Raw genomic sequence first — 16,118 nt, forward strand, 5'->3', positions numbered from 1 at the left:
TCTTATTTATGAATTATTTGTGTCTGTATGTTTTGAAATTCAGATTGTGGCGTCATTATTAAATAACCCAGAATATGATTATTGTTTCTCTTAAATGATAAAACTCATCAAACCCGACAATCAGGACTGAACAGCCTCACGTGACTGAATGAAATGATGATAAATGATGTAAAAAGTGTTAAGTCTCTCCAGCTCCCTCTAACTTTAATTGTATTCATAATAAAGTTATTGAGGGAAACATCAGATCATGAAAACACAAATCTTTCTAATAAATGCAGAAAGTTGTTTGTGGTCCTTTTGTTGTTCAGTCTACAATGAACATTTATTTAAACCAGATGTTGAATCAGAAACTAATCAAATATAAAGCTAGAGTTTAATCTGTGGTCCGTCTTCACTGTTTACATGTTGAAAAAAATCTCATCAGTCCGATCGGCTGCAGAGTCCAACCACATGACTGATGAACAATGAGGGGGCGTGTCGGCCGTTAAAAGACTTCCTGGAAGTCTGTTCTCGTGGGTCCTCGCTCATGGCTCCTCGGAGATCCCTCCTCTCTCCTCGATCCTCTCTCCTCGGAGCTAAATAAGAGCTTTGGGACAGCCGTCAATATGGCGGCCAGAACAACTTCCGGTTCAAGCGAGGATCGAGGAGCGAGGAAATGAGAATTAAGAGACTTGGGATGTACCCCTAGTCAATGCTATCGGACTCCTACTCTCAGTCCCAAGGCGCCTGGTTGAAATGGGATCTGCACAAGCACAAGATCACATGGTCAGAGCTGTGGAGACTGAAGCCCTTCCGTATTTCCTTCCTCTTCGGATCCGTGTACGATACCCTTCCTTCGCCATCACATCTGCACACGTGGGGGCTGAGAGAGGACCCTTACTGCAAGCTCTATAGTCAGAAAGGGACACTGGTACACAAACAGTCCGGAGTGCAAAACATAACTTTAAGGGCGGTACAGTCGCCTGCAGCAAACTGCCATGTCCTGGAAGGTGACAGTCCAAGAGGGAAGCAGGCTGCCACACAACCTTCCGTCCGGACATTGTATTGTGGTCAACTAAGGACCGGAAATTTATTCTGGTTGAGCTGACAATACCCTGAGGAGGGTTGTGAAGAGGCCCATTGAAGTACCAGTCCTTAGTTTGAGTGTAAGGACAAGGCAGGCAATGTTTTTTCCTGTGGAGACTGGCTGTAGGGGCTTCCCAGCCCAATCAGAATGGCTGTTGTTGTCAAGTGTGGACCAGGACGAAGGAAGTGGAGCAGAACAGCATGTTTAGAGGCATGGGGTACATCCCAAGTCTCTTAATTCTCATTTCCTCGCTTCACGTTTAACACAACACATAACAGAACATATTACATGTCAGTTATTTTTCAGCCAGTCAGATGAGCAGATATGAGTTTCATCTCTGTAAACTGATTTGTAGAGAGCACAACATCAGTCACAGCTTCAACCTCATTCAGGCATACGGTTTCTCCTTTGATGGATCTAGGCTGGTAGTCTACCTCCAGTCTTTATGCTAAGCTAGGCTAAATACTTCCTCGACCTATCTATCTCTGTACTGGACTTAAAGAGATGAAACTGATATTCATTCAGAACGTCACGCTGTCCATTAAAACTTCAGGCAAACTATTCGTCAGTTCAGGCCCCGACACACCAGGCCGTCGGAGCGCACCATCGGCACCAGTCAGCCCTTGTCAGCCCTTGTCAGTAGCTTTTCCACCGATTGAACTGGTTGAATCTGCGGCGGAGCCCGTGGGTGAGAGAAGTGACTCTGATTGGCTGTTCAGCTGAAGCAAATCAGAGTAAGAGGACATACACAGAAGCCTCTTTTCATCTTTCATTTTTCATCTTCATCTCATCTGATCATTCCATTACACAAATATTTTCACAAGGACACAATAGTCGCCCTTCGTCGCCGCTTAGTTCTCTGATGTTGGTTTGGTGTGTCTGGGCCTTTAATCCAGTCTGTTTGCAAAAGCTTTACACTGAACTGACACAACAGAGTTGATGACGTCACATAACCTCTGGCAATGGATTTAACTAGACACAAGTGGAAACAAACAGAAAGGAAATATGAATAATGGAGCTGAAGATCACTGGAGAAAGCAGAAATACATTCAATGTCTGTTTCACAAAAATGAAGACGATATATCTGTAAATCATTAAGATACAGTATACCGAAGTATGATATATATAGTAAACTAAAACATCTTTACGTTTTACACAAAATAAAATCTGATAACCTCACCCTTCACATGTTTCATTATTCAAGGGTTTCTTTCTAATAAAAAAAGTTATGGCATCAGGAACGGAGAAGTCTGTAAAACAGGATTCTTCAGCAGCAGGAGGAATACTGCAGCACATGCTTGTGTTTCACAGTGTGTTAGACACTTAATGCACAGTCACGTTTCCTTCTTAGTCTCTGTTTCATTCATAGATGACACTGATGAATCCCACAGTGGTGTACTGCGTGGCTCGGGTCAGGAGCTCTATTGTCTTTGCTCTATGAAGTGAAACAGTTTGATTTACTGATTTCATACCACCTAAATTATGTATTTTCCATTACCGGTGTTTCTGATACTTGACTGGGCAATTTATCTGCTGATGCTTTGCTGATGCTTTGCTGTATTACATTAACATCAGTTACACAGTTGTGACAAGGAAGTGGAGAGGCTTGTCTGGATCATATAAACATGATTAAAGTAGGCTGCAGTGTTCATTTCACCCCACAATGAATACTAATGTGTTATTGTAGATCTGTGCTTCCCAAACCTGCTTTCTAGGGACTCATTTCTCAAACAAATGTGAGAAAAGCAAATTTGTGTATAAATGAACAGTCCTAATAATTGCCATTTCCACATCACCATATATCATCTTGAAGAGGTAAAGCAGATATTTAGAAAAGTTATATGTTTGAAAAATCACAACTCGCAATGTCATTCTTTTCATTTCCTCTCATCAGTTAAACGATATGCATTTAGGTTGTGTTAACAGAACCTTTTCCCCCTGTCATCAATTAAACAAACAAAACGTATGCTAGCCTTTCATATTATTTAAGTAGGCTAATTATCAGAATACTACAAACACTCAAAGGTGTACTGTAGATAGAAATGTGTAAATAAAAGACTATGGATGAAATTCTGTTCATTTATTTGACGACCCAAATAAAATCTCCTGCAACCGACCTGAGGGTCCCGACCCATTGTTTGGGAAAGACTGCTGTAGATTATGAGCTGGTGCCAGAGCCATGAATACATAAAGTACAGCAGCCTCAGGATTGAGAAGTGACCAGTGCTTTGCTGTTCTTCAGGTAGCACTCACCCTAGGCATATATAAGCCACTACTGATTATGACATGTTACTGCTGTGTGCCATTTAAAAACATGTCACAAAACCCCACTCTCCAGCATCGTATCAATAGAAGGCTGATGTTTTAGTATCATGTGGTGATGCTTTGTGAAGAAAGGGGTGAATTGGACTCTATGGCTGTTTCAGTGGCCGTAGACTGGAATGTCAGATAAAGCATCCCCTGCAATGTGTCAGCGCATGTCACTCAAGAGGCCAAACACCATGTGGAGCCCCAGTCAGCCAGGCGGAGGCACACCAAACCCACAAAGTGGTGGGGATGGGAGAGGGAGGAGGCGGCGAAGCAGGGATTAAGAGGGTTTGGTTGCACTGCCCTCTGAAAACACTGGCAGTGCACAGCTGCAGGAATCATGATTCCAATAGTTGAAACGTTGAACCATTAGACATCAAATGATGAAATATAACACCGCTGTTAGTTCATCATTTGCTTCCTTCTCAGCGCTTTTTCTTTTTCCTCTTTTCAAACCACAAATCTTTAAATGTCATTTCATAACAAGCTTTTCCATTGGTTCTGGTATGCAGATTATTCTATCTTCCATGGGCTGAGACTAGCCTTACCCATGTCCCGTTAGTCTACAGTTGTAGTGCTGCGAGTGCAGCAGGCGGGGGTTCGGATGGAGCTCATCATCCTGCTCCTCTTTCTCTGACAGCCGGCGTTCCCGACCTGCTGAGAGACGTTGGTGTCCTGACGCAACAGCTTGGCCGCCTGGCTCGCTGTCTCCTTGATCTGCATCTCCAGGTGTTTCTGGATGGCCACGCCCAGCTCCTCCGGGTCCACAGAGGCCCCGTACACCTCCCACGTCATCCCTTCTGCATCCCACTTCACCTCCTTTACTGGCGACTTGGGAGCACCGCCTGGCTTCTTGAGAGTCTGGCTGCAGGACGTCCTGCTCTCCTCTGCCAGGCAGATCTGGGGGAACACATGGGGCGTGACAATATGTCCTGTCTGCACCCCGACATCCCTCAGCACTTTGTGGGCCGTCATAGTCCCCGCTTCCCGAGTTATGGTTCTGAAATGGCTAACGGGACTGATGCAGCACTCTTCACCACCAAAGTGTTTTTGGGACTGTGGCCCAGCACCAGGAGGCAGCAAGCTGATCCAAGAGCAGTTGAGGTTGCAGCACCGCAGCAGGTGTTTGGCATCCAGGCCCGTCTCACTAACAGAGGAGATGAGGCGAGGTAGGGTGAGGTGGTTCGTCGCTGAAGGAGGTGCCACCGCATCCTGGATGTCACAGTCTGGCTCTATGCCGGCCGGGCGGTGCAGCAGCTGAGAGGGGGCTGGGATGGGCTGGGGGTGACAGTAGGCAGCGAATGTGTCCTCAAAATTGACATGATGGTTGTAACAGCCATAGCAGAGTGTCTTGTTACATTTAGGGGGAAAAGGACCCGTTTCTCCAACACCCTGCACTTTGGGTTCTGCCTTGGGCGACGAGACACAGACACACCTGGTCTGAGGCTGCTGTGCACCACCTTCTTCGCTGATGGCCCCTCTGCAAATGGTGGTGATGATGCTGCACTGCTGCAGCGGCATGGGCTGCTTGCAGGCTAACATGGAGTGAGTCTGGGCCTGTTGGCTACTTTTTTCTCCACCGTAGTAAGCAGGTGCACGAGTCCCGCTGACTGGAGCCCGGGGGGCCACTCCCTGTTGAACCAGAGGTAAAGTGTCTGAGTGGCTCCTGTGAACAGGGAGGTAGGCCGGCTTCATGCTCTGCTCTGTCTGACCAGCCCAAGGATTGTCATCGATTGCATTCACGGACTCGTGGTGATGTGTGGATGTATGCGTCTCAGCCAGACCATGGAGGTGGCTTGAAGCCCTGGACGGCACCAGGCATTCTGATTGGCTTCGTTCTTGGTCGCCAGGCTCCCCGCTGACCCTCAGACTGCTGCAATTGGTTTCTCTGGTCGTAGAAGTAGCTGGATGTTCTTTACAGATCTCTCTGATGGCCTTTTTTGGTTCCTCCTGGGAGGTGTTACCTGGTCCTCCTGCCAGTCTGGAGGGTGTTATTGTCTGTGTCTTGGAGGTGTCAAAGAGCGAATGATCAGAGAGGGTAGAGTCCAAGGAAGCAGCGACCCCTAGTGGGAGCTGCTCTGACACAGGACGCCCGGCATCTGCCATGGAAAACCTTTAATAGAAATAAAACAAGTGAGTGTGGATGTCTCACACTTAGAACACAAATAATCCTGTTGTCCTTGCACTTTTAAATTTGACAATTTTGCATCAAGAGTGTAAGTCTAACTATTGCTCACTGTATTGCCTTCAACAATTTAATAATACAAATGTCACGGGACATAATGAGGACTCAAATGCAGACAGAGTAGTGAACAAAAGGGTTTTAATAACTCACGAAACAAAAACAGGTAATCCAAGGACGAGACAAGGGGGGAAGTCTGGCAGGACAAGGCAGGGCAGACAGACTGGGAAACCGGGAACAGGAAGAGCAAAACGGGCAGGTAGGTAGGAAACAAAACAATGATCTGGCAGTGAGTGAGTGAAAGACAGGGGTTTAAATAGTGACTAGAACAGGTGAGGAGAGTTGTGCTGATGAGGGAGAGTGTGACTGGCAGGTGCACTGAATTAACTGATTAGGGACTGGAGAAGGAAGTGAGGAGCTACAGAAAACCACACACAAAACACACAAGACAAAGCCTGATTGTGCCAGTACACCCACCCACCCACCCCCCCCCCTAAGGGACGGATTCCAGACGTCCCAAAACAAAACATAAACATCTTCCAAGGGAGGGCAGTGGGGGCCCGGAGGAGGGAAATAACTCCTCCGAGGCCGAGAGTCAAAGTCCACAACCGGGTGGGTGGAGGGGGTCCGGCCAGACTGCGGGTCAGGAGGACGGAACTCTAGGGACTGGAGATCAGGGGGACTGCACTCGAGAGCCTGGGGACCAGGAGGGGGACTGCACTCGAGAGACTGGGGACCCAGACGGGGATCAGGGCTCTAGAAGCTGGGGACCCAGACGGGGATCAGGGCTCTAGAAGCTGGGGACCCAGACGGGGATCAGGGCTCTAGAAGCTGGGGACCCAGACGGGGATCAGGGCTCTAGAAGCTGGGGACCCAGACGGGGATCAGGGCTCTAGAAGCTGGGAACCCAGACGGGGATCAGGGCTCTAGAAGCTGGGAACCCAGACGGGGATCAGGGCTCTAGAAGCTGGGAACCCAGACGGGGATCAGGGCTCTAGAAGCTGGGAACCAGACGGGGATCAGGGCTCTAGAAGCTGGGAACCAGACGGGGATCAGGGCTCTAGAAGCTGGGAACCAGACGGGGATCAGGGCTCTAGAAGCTGGGAACCAGACGGGGATCAGGGCTCTAGAAGCTGGGAACCAGACGGGGATCAGGGCTCTAGAAGCTGGGAACCAGACGGGGATCAGGGCTCCAGGGGCTGGAGAGCAGACGGGGAACAGGTCTCCAGGGGCTGGAGAGCAGACGGGGAACAGGTCTCCAGGGGCTGGAGATCAGACGGGGAACAGGTCTCCAGGGGCTGGAGATCAGACGGGGAACAGGCGGCGGCTGGAGGTCGCAGCGGCTCGGAGACGGCTGGGGGTTGCAGCGGCTTGGAGACAGCTGGGGCTGGAGGTCGCTGCGGCTCTGAGGCGGCGGCGGCTGGAGGTCGCTGCGGCACGGAGGCGACGGCGGCTGGAGGTCGCTGCGGCACGGAGGCTGGAGATCGCTGCGGCACGGAGGCGACAGCTGGAGTCGGCCGGATTGCCGACAGGACACAGGGAGCTGGAGTCGGTCGGACCGCCGACAGGACAAGGGGAGCTGGAGTTAGCTGCGGCCCAGCGGGAGCGGGGGATCGCTGCGGCCCAGCGGGAGCGGGAGTCTGACCCTTCTTCCTCTCCTTCGAGGGTTGTCCATCAGGTCGCGGTTCGCCTTCTGGACACTCCGAGGCCCACCAAAAGCCAGGCGGGTTCCCCTGAACTGCTCGTACCACCCAGGGGAATGGCACTCCCAACCGTGGTCTGCTGAGTCCATTGTTGGCCAGATCATTCGGTCACGGGACATAATGAGGACTCAAATGCAGACAGTCAGAGTAGTGAACAAAAGGGTTTTAATAACTCACGAAACAAAAACAGGTAATCCAAGGACAAGACAAGGGGGGAAATCCGGCAGGATAAGGCAGGGCAAAAACAGGGCAGACAGACTGTGAAACCGGGAACAGGAAGAGCAAAACGGGCAGGTAGTTAGGAAACAAAACAATGATCTGGCAGTGAGTGAGTGAAAGACAGGGGTTTAAATAGTGACTAGAACAGGTGAGGAGAGTTGTGCTGATGAGGGAGAGTGTGACTGGCAGGTGCACTGAATGAACTGATTAGGGACAGGTGAAGGAAGTGAGGAGCTACAGAAAACCACACACAAAACACCCAAGGCAAAGCCTGATTGTGACAACAAAATTTAAAAAAGATAATAAATTAAAAAAAACATCATGGACCACTTTTTTGTAATATGACTATAATAAATACTATAAATGTTATTTTATGTAGAGTTGATTATTGTGACACTCAAATTCTGAAATTACCAACTAAAGATGTAAAACCAGTCCAGAGAGTGGCAGCAAGACTCCTAGCTGACAGGGGGGCCCAGGGCAAAAAGGCCACATGCTCCATGTACATACAGTAAGTCCTGTGCTAGAATATCATTAAGATCTAATACGGACGTATGTCTGATGAAGGTGTCTAATAGTGTCCCATATAAGCACAATATCAACTGAAATTGCCTCATGATCAGGTAATAATGGAGAACCCGGCCTTATGATGCCAGTAGATATCGTGCTTTACTACTGCATGTTCCCACATAGCCAAACTACATGTTTTTCTATTTGCCTCACAATGAACCTAGAGAGTTAGTGGGTCCTAGTTGTCTGCTTTGCCCAGTTGGTGGAAACGGGCATCAGCGATCATTACCAAGAGTAATCAGATGGAACATGCATTACATGGTACAGCCCAGGGGCATATCTAGGATTCAAAGAAAGGGGGGGCTGAGTCACAAGGGTGCGCGGCAATTTTTTTTGGGGCCCATTTGGGGCCGCGGATATCCATTGTTTCAGACTGTTCATAGATTGGTTCAATCAGAAAGAGTGTGATTTTGCTCTGTAGTTTTGCTTGCATTCAGTATATGATAACACAAGAGACAGAATTTCAGGGTCATAGTGAAATTTGACAACACAAATATGAACTTTTCTCAAATAACGAGAGAGAAATAATTTTCCTGCTTGTAAAGGAAAGATGGATAAACTAGCTTTCTTATCCGCGTCACTCCCAAATCCTAATTCTTAAAGGGACCGCACACAATGGATGGAGAATGGACCTGACAGTGTCAACTTTTGAGTTATAAATAACTTGTCCATGTGAGAAACAATAGTTTAATTTAATGACATCACCAAAATAAAATTAAAAAAAAAGATTTTTTTTTTTTTTTAAAGCCAATAATGCCAAATTATTTGGGGGGGGCTGAAAAACATTTTAGGGGGGCTTCAGCCCAACATCACAATGTGATCTACTGCACCTTTGACGCCACCTAGAGGTGATGCAGCATGGTACTGTACTGCAGTACCACGGTACATCACTGCTAAACAAAGTGTGGAAAAAGCACATTGCACTAGTTGGCAGGGCAAAGCTTACTAAAGACGATGAAGTAACTCTTTACCAGCGTCAGTGACAGCTGGTTTGGTGTGGTATTGCGTGTTATCATGGCCAAATGTGGTCCTGGAGACACAGGAACTACCACACAAGAGTTTTGAGTAGATGTTCATGTCTGTGAACAGATTCTGTCACTGCTATAGAGTCACAACCTTGCAAGATGTAGTCATGAAACTACGGGAGTGTAGTTGAGATCAAAATTAAGTTTGAATTTTACGACCCTGATCCAATTTGGCATGGGGGCTGGTGTGATCCCATCACAAGATGGTCTCTAGTTAAAACATGCAGCCAAACCTCAAACACACCTGACAGGTCTCAGTTAGAGCAAGAAAGTTGAGGGAGAGCAAGGAAGCGTAGCCTGAGATGAACTCAGCTTTCGGCACTGCCGACTGGCAATTACAGAGCCCCCCTGCAACCACTTGCTCGCCATGAGCTGAGAGAGTAGGATGGATGAGGTTAGTGGAGTCACGGCACCTGGGAGTGGCCCAATGTCTACGTGACCACCGGGCAGAGGAAGGGACAGAAATAGGATACAAACACATGGTAGACAAATGGAAACCAGCAGTGCTGGTTTCCATTTGTTGAAGGACAGCAATCAGTAGATTGCTGAAGGACAGCAATCTACTGATTGCTCATTGTCTGCCAAAAGTGCAGGCTCCTCCCTGGCAATTAGCAAAGCAATTCACCAGGTGAGACTAAGGCCACGTCCACACTACTCCGTTTTTGTTTGGAAATGCATATGTAACATTAATGTTACAGCAACTAAGTTGGCTGCTACTGGGTAAGGCAACTTTTCAACCTGCAACTGTTAACAATTCATTTGTTTGGCTAAATGTTGTTGGAATAATGACAATGCATTATGCGAAATCTGTGAACACAGGACAAAATGTGCAGGGGGTGCAACAAAACTAAGTGGAACAACAATCCCATAGCTCAAAGCATTCAAACAATTAGGAGAAAAACTGACAAAGAATAATAACAAATACAGCATTTTATCATAATGATCTGCAGCACTGTGTATAAATATAACCGATGTGGATAGGCCATGGGAGAATGTGACTCAAGAGATTGTTGTTCACTATTTATTTGCTCTGGCAGAAGACCCTCTGGTCCCTCTTTCTGCAACGTCATTTTTGCAGAAAACATAAATAAAAATAAAGCTGAAAAAAAATAACTCAATAAGATCAAATTTACACATACTCAACAGAATTGTTAAATTATAATAAGATTCACAAATACCAATTGGGAAAAAGGAATTGATAAAGAATTGATTTTTTAAAATTTTTAACTCTGTTACAAATACAATTTCAGTAATGTTTTGAGTTCCTGGTCTACCAGGAATAAACTAACATGAAAAGCAATGATTTTATAACTACTATAACTAAAATCTATAACCCTCATGATTGTCTATCAGTCTGACGACAGATCAGCCTCTGAGGTCAAGGGGCTATATCTCTGGGTTCCTCTGCCGTGCACTGCTCATTGTTTACAAGCCAATTAGCAGCTTGAGATGTGAGACTGGGGCTGCAGTTGAGTTCGACCGGATTTTTTCACAAGTAAACACTTCAGAAGCTAATTTTAAACCAATAAAAATCCAAATCATAGTCAGCAGTTCTGCCTCTTTTATTTCCACATGGACTGTTTACCTGCATTCAACCAAAGCCTGCTCGAACATGATTGGTCAATACCACTCAGACTAAAAACAGAAACCAGAATGCTTCAGAGGCCAAAATCCTGACCCGTTATTTTAGATTTCTGTTTGTGGAGAGATTAAACAAATGAGGTGCAGCGTGTTAATCAGCGAGCTTTGGAGTTGTTGCAATGTGTTAAAGTTTGTGGTTCACGATGGGTGTTCCGCAAGGTTCAGTGTTAGGTCCCCTTTTATTCAGCCTATATTAATGATGTCCCTCAACAGTGTCATGATATAGAAGTGCAATAGTATGCAGATGAAACTGTTGTAAACACACATGCAAAAACAGCTGAGATAGCAGCTGTCAAGCGAATGATTGCATCGGAGAGGGTTACACACTGGCTTGATCAATCATGGACAAAAAGCATTCTCATCACTGTAGGGTACTGGAGAAACACAATTTATTGAGCTTTGAGAGTTTGAGATTGTTTTCAAATGTGTGCCTAGTTTATACAATATTAAATGGTTTGGGCCCTCCTCCACTATCTGACTTTGACTTACATCAATCAATTCATTTTATAGAACCGTAAAACAGTTTGTAAGATATATGATATGATTGGAAGTATGGCAAAGTGCAACAGCTTGTCAAGCTGTGCAAGGGCATTAACTACCAAGGATGGTAAATGCAACCTAAATAAAGTGCTTTACAGGCCCATGTGCTGTTAGTGAGTGGGTAGAATGCATTAGCAGAGCCCAATATTTAGTAGCCAGATATATGCATGTATTTGTTGGAGAAACCTATTTCCTAATCATTTAAATTGTGTATTTTTATGCAAATAATTGCTATAGATGACAATAACAAAGTGAACTGTACTGTTTTGCTCTCCTGCTTTCTTTGCTTTCACCTGCCAACGTACTACAGATGTGAGTTAGCTTAAAGCTCAAATCTGGTACGGTGCAGCAAATGGTGACATTTATGTTTCAAACTGTAAATTAGTCCCTTTTAAATAAAAAGAAATGAAAAGGAAAAACACATATTGTTCTTCTCATCTCACTGTTAGAGGGATTCATGTTGAATTATTACATTATGAGAACGCGTAATGTGGTAAAGCGTCATGAAGCAAGTGACTGGACCCAGACAGCAACAGGTCCGTGTGCTAACAGTCTGATGGTGGGATACATCCCTGCCTCCAGCGGCTCAGTGATTTGAATCTAAATTGTATAACTTGATTTAAAAGATGTTAGGCTTTTAGAATTTAAACTTTTGTAAATATTGTTTTTTCAGATGCCAGATCTACTACATTGAACTTCAAAACTTGATGTACTAATTTTCTTATTTTTAATTAGATTTAGCAGATTCAGGCGGACAGATAACATGTGTGGGACATTTCCAGGACTCATTCAAGGAAACAATGAGCAGCGTCTCTGGGTGCTAGAATGACCTCAGGAGGTGGGCTGAACCTCCCTGAACCAGAACCAAAGACTACGTCTCATCCTTCTGCACAACATTCTCACAATCAGATTGACACCCATGGACACAAATCAGACACAGAACGGCTGCACAAACACATGCAAGAATAGCGTACACACACACACACACACACATATGATCCACATATGATTCTAGGAGCAAAGAGGGTTAAAACATTTTCATCCCCCAGCTTACCTTTCACAGTGAGATACTTGCTGCTGAGCCTATCTTTTTCTCTTTCTTGTCGGATGTGTCGGGTGATGGGTGCAGTTCCTTAGGAAGCCCTCATTCTCTTCCTCCTCCTCCTCCTCCCTCTCCTCACATCCACAGGTGACCTCTCCCCTCTCTCTCTATCTTTAACTACACTCCATTCACTGAGTTGCATGCAATCCCTCTGCTCTATCTCCTTTGTCTCAGCAACCCCCCCGGCTGTAAACAAGATGGAGGAGACCTTGAGATAATCCTTCCCTACATCTGATTACAAATGTGAGGATGCAATCTTCAAATCCCTGTTCTGTAGGAGAGAGTCGAGCCGGTTAGCGGCTGGCTTATCCAGCTGTAGTGGGAGAGGGATGGAGGGGGTGGGAGAATGATAATGAGGGGAGATAGTCAGGCAACCAGCGTCATCGTCCCTCCACCTGGGAAGAGAGGAGCAGGGCGGATGCATGAATGTACGCGTGCACGAGAGAGCAAATAAAAACAAACAGCCTGTTTCTCTGTCTCCATTCTCCCACTCCTTCTTCTTCATCCTCACTCATCACACACTCTGACCACAGTTACCGCTTTAGTTTCACACCCCCTTCCCCCCACCAACACCAACACACATCACTATCCCTGTTGCTATGGAAACTGCAATACTCAATGGGCCTGTGCATTTTTATTTTCATTTTTCGTTTTGTTTTCATACAGCAATGAGAGAGCTGCAGCCAGTTTCACACACCAGCTCATCTCTTTTCATTTCCATATCCTGTATATATGACATATGTTAACAGATGGCAGCACAATCAGTGACTGTAGAGAACATGGACGTAGCTTCTGCAGTCACACACAGCGTCATGTTTACCACCAGCTGCTCTACAGGAGCAGGAAAATCTCCATTTGGTCAAGTGGGAGGAAGCGTGGGAGGAAGCGTGGGATCAAGTCGTGGTAACCACCACGGCTGATTGTGATTGGCTGCAACACGTGTCAATCCTGCAAATGTACCACAAAACACATGCTTGTCTTGAAGCCTTATGGTGCTGTCGCACTGAAATACACTTCCCATTCATTTCTATGTGGACTGGGGCGAGACACAATTCTTCATATCGACACAATAAAGACAACACAATGGATGCCGAGCAAATATTTAAGATGTGTATTTTTTGGCAAATTCAAATACTGGGCTATCTTAGTCTTTTTCACACACACATTATTAACCCAGGTGTCACACTGCACTTCTACTAGCCCTGGGTTAAATGTCCATTATAGCACGTCACTGCTGTTTACATTCTAGCATTTCAAAGAATTCCACTGTTTACTTCAGGCCCGTCTCGCATCGCTTAACTTTTAATCCAAACTTTAGTCGATTTTGCTGAGTAGAGTCAGCCAGCCCTGGGCTACAGTTAGGGCTTGCCTCTTTGGAATACACCAGGATTGTGCCAGTGTGAAAAGCTCCCTTATAGTCTGGGGCTAAGTACTGTGTGAACAGTGATGCTGTTGTCGGAGGAGACCATTGTCCTTCTGAGACAGAGCCACTTGGAAAGATGGAGGATACTGGAATACATCCAAGTAGCCTTTGCCCATTCTTACCTGCTGTTTGCTCCTCTCCCAAGTGTTGTGGTTTTTTCGATGTCGATGATCGTTGGTTTGAAGTTGATTCTACCTTAATATCTAAAAGCTGATTTAATACGTATTTGCTATCTGACTCGTGGTGACATACCACAGGATTCTCACTAACACAGGAACTCAGTGACGAACACCAACAGAACACAGGAGATTGAAGTTTCTTCAGTTCACGCAGATTTATTTGTACTGTACAGAATACAAGCAAATCGAGTCGTCCGGAGTCAACTAACTACAACAAAGAAATGCAACTTACTTTATAATCTTCCCCCCCTCCATGCAGGATGACCCCCCTTTTACTCATCAGCCCTCAATGTTCACTAAACAGTAATTTCGTTCATCAAGAGTACAGTGGGGGGATTTGATTTCTAAAGGCTATATGCATCCTGTTTACCCCGAGGGATTTTGGGGGACTTCTGGACCGATGAGATAGGCAGTTGGTTCACTAATTAATCAATATCATGAGGGATACCTGTCAGAAGATGCTACTGATCTCTGAAACTGTGGTCATGCCAACGCAACAGGAAATGCAGTCCAATGTCCAGTATCTGTGCTTCTACTATGTATGGGCCTATGTGCTGCTTGGATGGCAGCGTTGGATCTTTCCACGCGGCCTCAGTCCCCCCTCCCTTCCTTCTTATTTATTTATGCTCCTGTCAAACTTCTGGAGACAGGATCACTGCCGTCCGCTGGTCACAACGACTCAAGAAGAGCCAGATATTCTGGTCCCCGGGCCCATACACAAAGGGCGTCCTGTTTTCCTCGGGCGTGATGGGGGTGATATTGAGGCCAATCCCTACTGGACTTTACCTTATTTTTAGGACTCCTTAGACACATGAATCCTGTGACTAATCCTATGTCAGTGACTGTATGACTTATGCCGGGGCCTGAACTGAGTTTAATACAAAAGAGTACAACAGTAAGAAAGATAAAGATTATCAAAGTAAGCTTATAAAGATTATCTGAGCAAATGTATAATATAGACTCAGACCCAGAATATAGATGTAAATGAATACATTTTACAGATATATGAATAAACATATAGGATAACCTTGGAGAAAAGAATATAGTGGCAAACGCATACATTTTTCCTCCCACACAAGATACCACAGAGTAGTGACTCAATTTAATCTCAGACTGGGAATATTGTTCTACCCATACCAACAAAAGCTACACATTTATTAATAAATGTGTTTTTTTTATTGCTTTGTTTGACCTGCTCCTGACTCAAACACCAAACACCCACATCGTCTGCACCTCACATTCAGCACGTTGAACACCTTTATCAGCTGTTCTCTCTATTCTTGTGTTTTCTGAGCTGGTCTAAACACCAGACAGCTGTTCTTTCTGTGCTGGACAGAAGGAACCACCAAAGCTTCACCAAAGCATATGAAAATACCCTCTGTGTGAGAAAAATCGTTTTGAATCTTTGTATCTTTTATTTTGTTACATTTTTCTAAAATCATTTATCAATCAATGAAAAGCCAGGATGAGAATGTTTTTTTTCTACCTTTATGGTCACTGCTTTCCAGACTACATAAACCACATATCCCTCGCTCTACAGTGGAATATTCACACATATCAACACCATGTTAGTATTTGGAGGCTGACTGTGCTCGACCTCTTCAAACACAGACCTGTTCATCTGGAGCTGTTAGATTTAGATAGAAAGAAAATGAAGTGAAATGGCGATTCAGTAGACCTTCATCTCTCCTGCTGCTGGTTTTATGTAAAGGCGACTGCATAAGAACATCAGGACGACCTGCATTTCTACCATTGGTTAAACTGAAAATGAGCATTATGTTAAAATGAGCTTTGAACAGGACGAGACTAACTTAAAGCCCTCAGTGTCACTGTTCATCCACCATCTATCATCATTTTGGAGACTTGCATAACTATGAGAATACTCCAAATGGATGTAAATGTCTTTCGACTTCATTTTCTGTTTCTTTTCTTATGGGGCTTTGTGCTGTGCTGAAGGGGGGCCGAGTGGTAGAGTAGGTGTCTTGCATGTGTATCTTATTGTGTGGGTTGAGTCACCTTCGTATGCCGTGAGTAGGTACATCTGATTTGATTTTGGTTCGTGTGCAGTGGTTTATTCATAATTTGCCGACATATTTTCTGACAATTTACTCTTTTTACGCATAACTCTACACTAGGTGTCACCAACCTTTTTGAAACTGAG

The 16,118-nt window shown here is 45.3% G+C and overlaps 1 protein-coding gene across 1 annotated transcript; it reads right to left on the minus strand.

Annotated features, from left to right (window-relative positions):
- Window positions 1-1,935: 1,935 nt before the first annotated feature.
- On the minus strand, window positions 1,936-12,910 carry si:dkey-191g9.7 (uncharacterized). Its single transcript, XM_031873058.1, has 2 exons — window positions 12,308-12,910; window positions 1,936-5,486 (listed from the first exon to the last, which is right to left on the minus strand). The coding sequence occupies exon 2, from the start codon at window positions 5,477-5,479 to the stop codon at window positions 3,932-3,934; it is 1,548 nt and encodes a 515-aa protein (XP_031728918.1). The 5' UTR covers window positions 5,480-5,486; window positions 12,308-12,910; the 3' UTR covers window positions 1,936-3,931.
- Between the last annotated feature and the right edge of the window lie 3,208 nt (window positions 12,911-16,118).

Source organism: Anarrhichthys ocellatus, unplaced genomic scaffold, assembly GCF_004355925.1.
Source record: "Anarrhichthys ocellatus isolate YVR2014 unplaced genomic scaffold, GSC_Weel_1.0 scaffold68, whole genome shotgun sequence".
NCBI lineage: Eukaryota > Metazoa > Chordata > Actinopteri > Perciformes > Anarhichadidae > Anarrhichthys > Anarrhichthys ocellatus.

Bases quoted from the DNA above. Each gene is read 5' to 3' on its own strand.
- si:dkey-191g9.7 (XM_031873058.1), bottom strand. From the start codon at position 5,479: ATGGCAGATGCCGGGCGTCCTGTGTCAGAGCAGCTCCCACTAGGGGTC.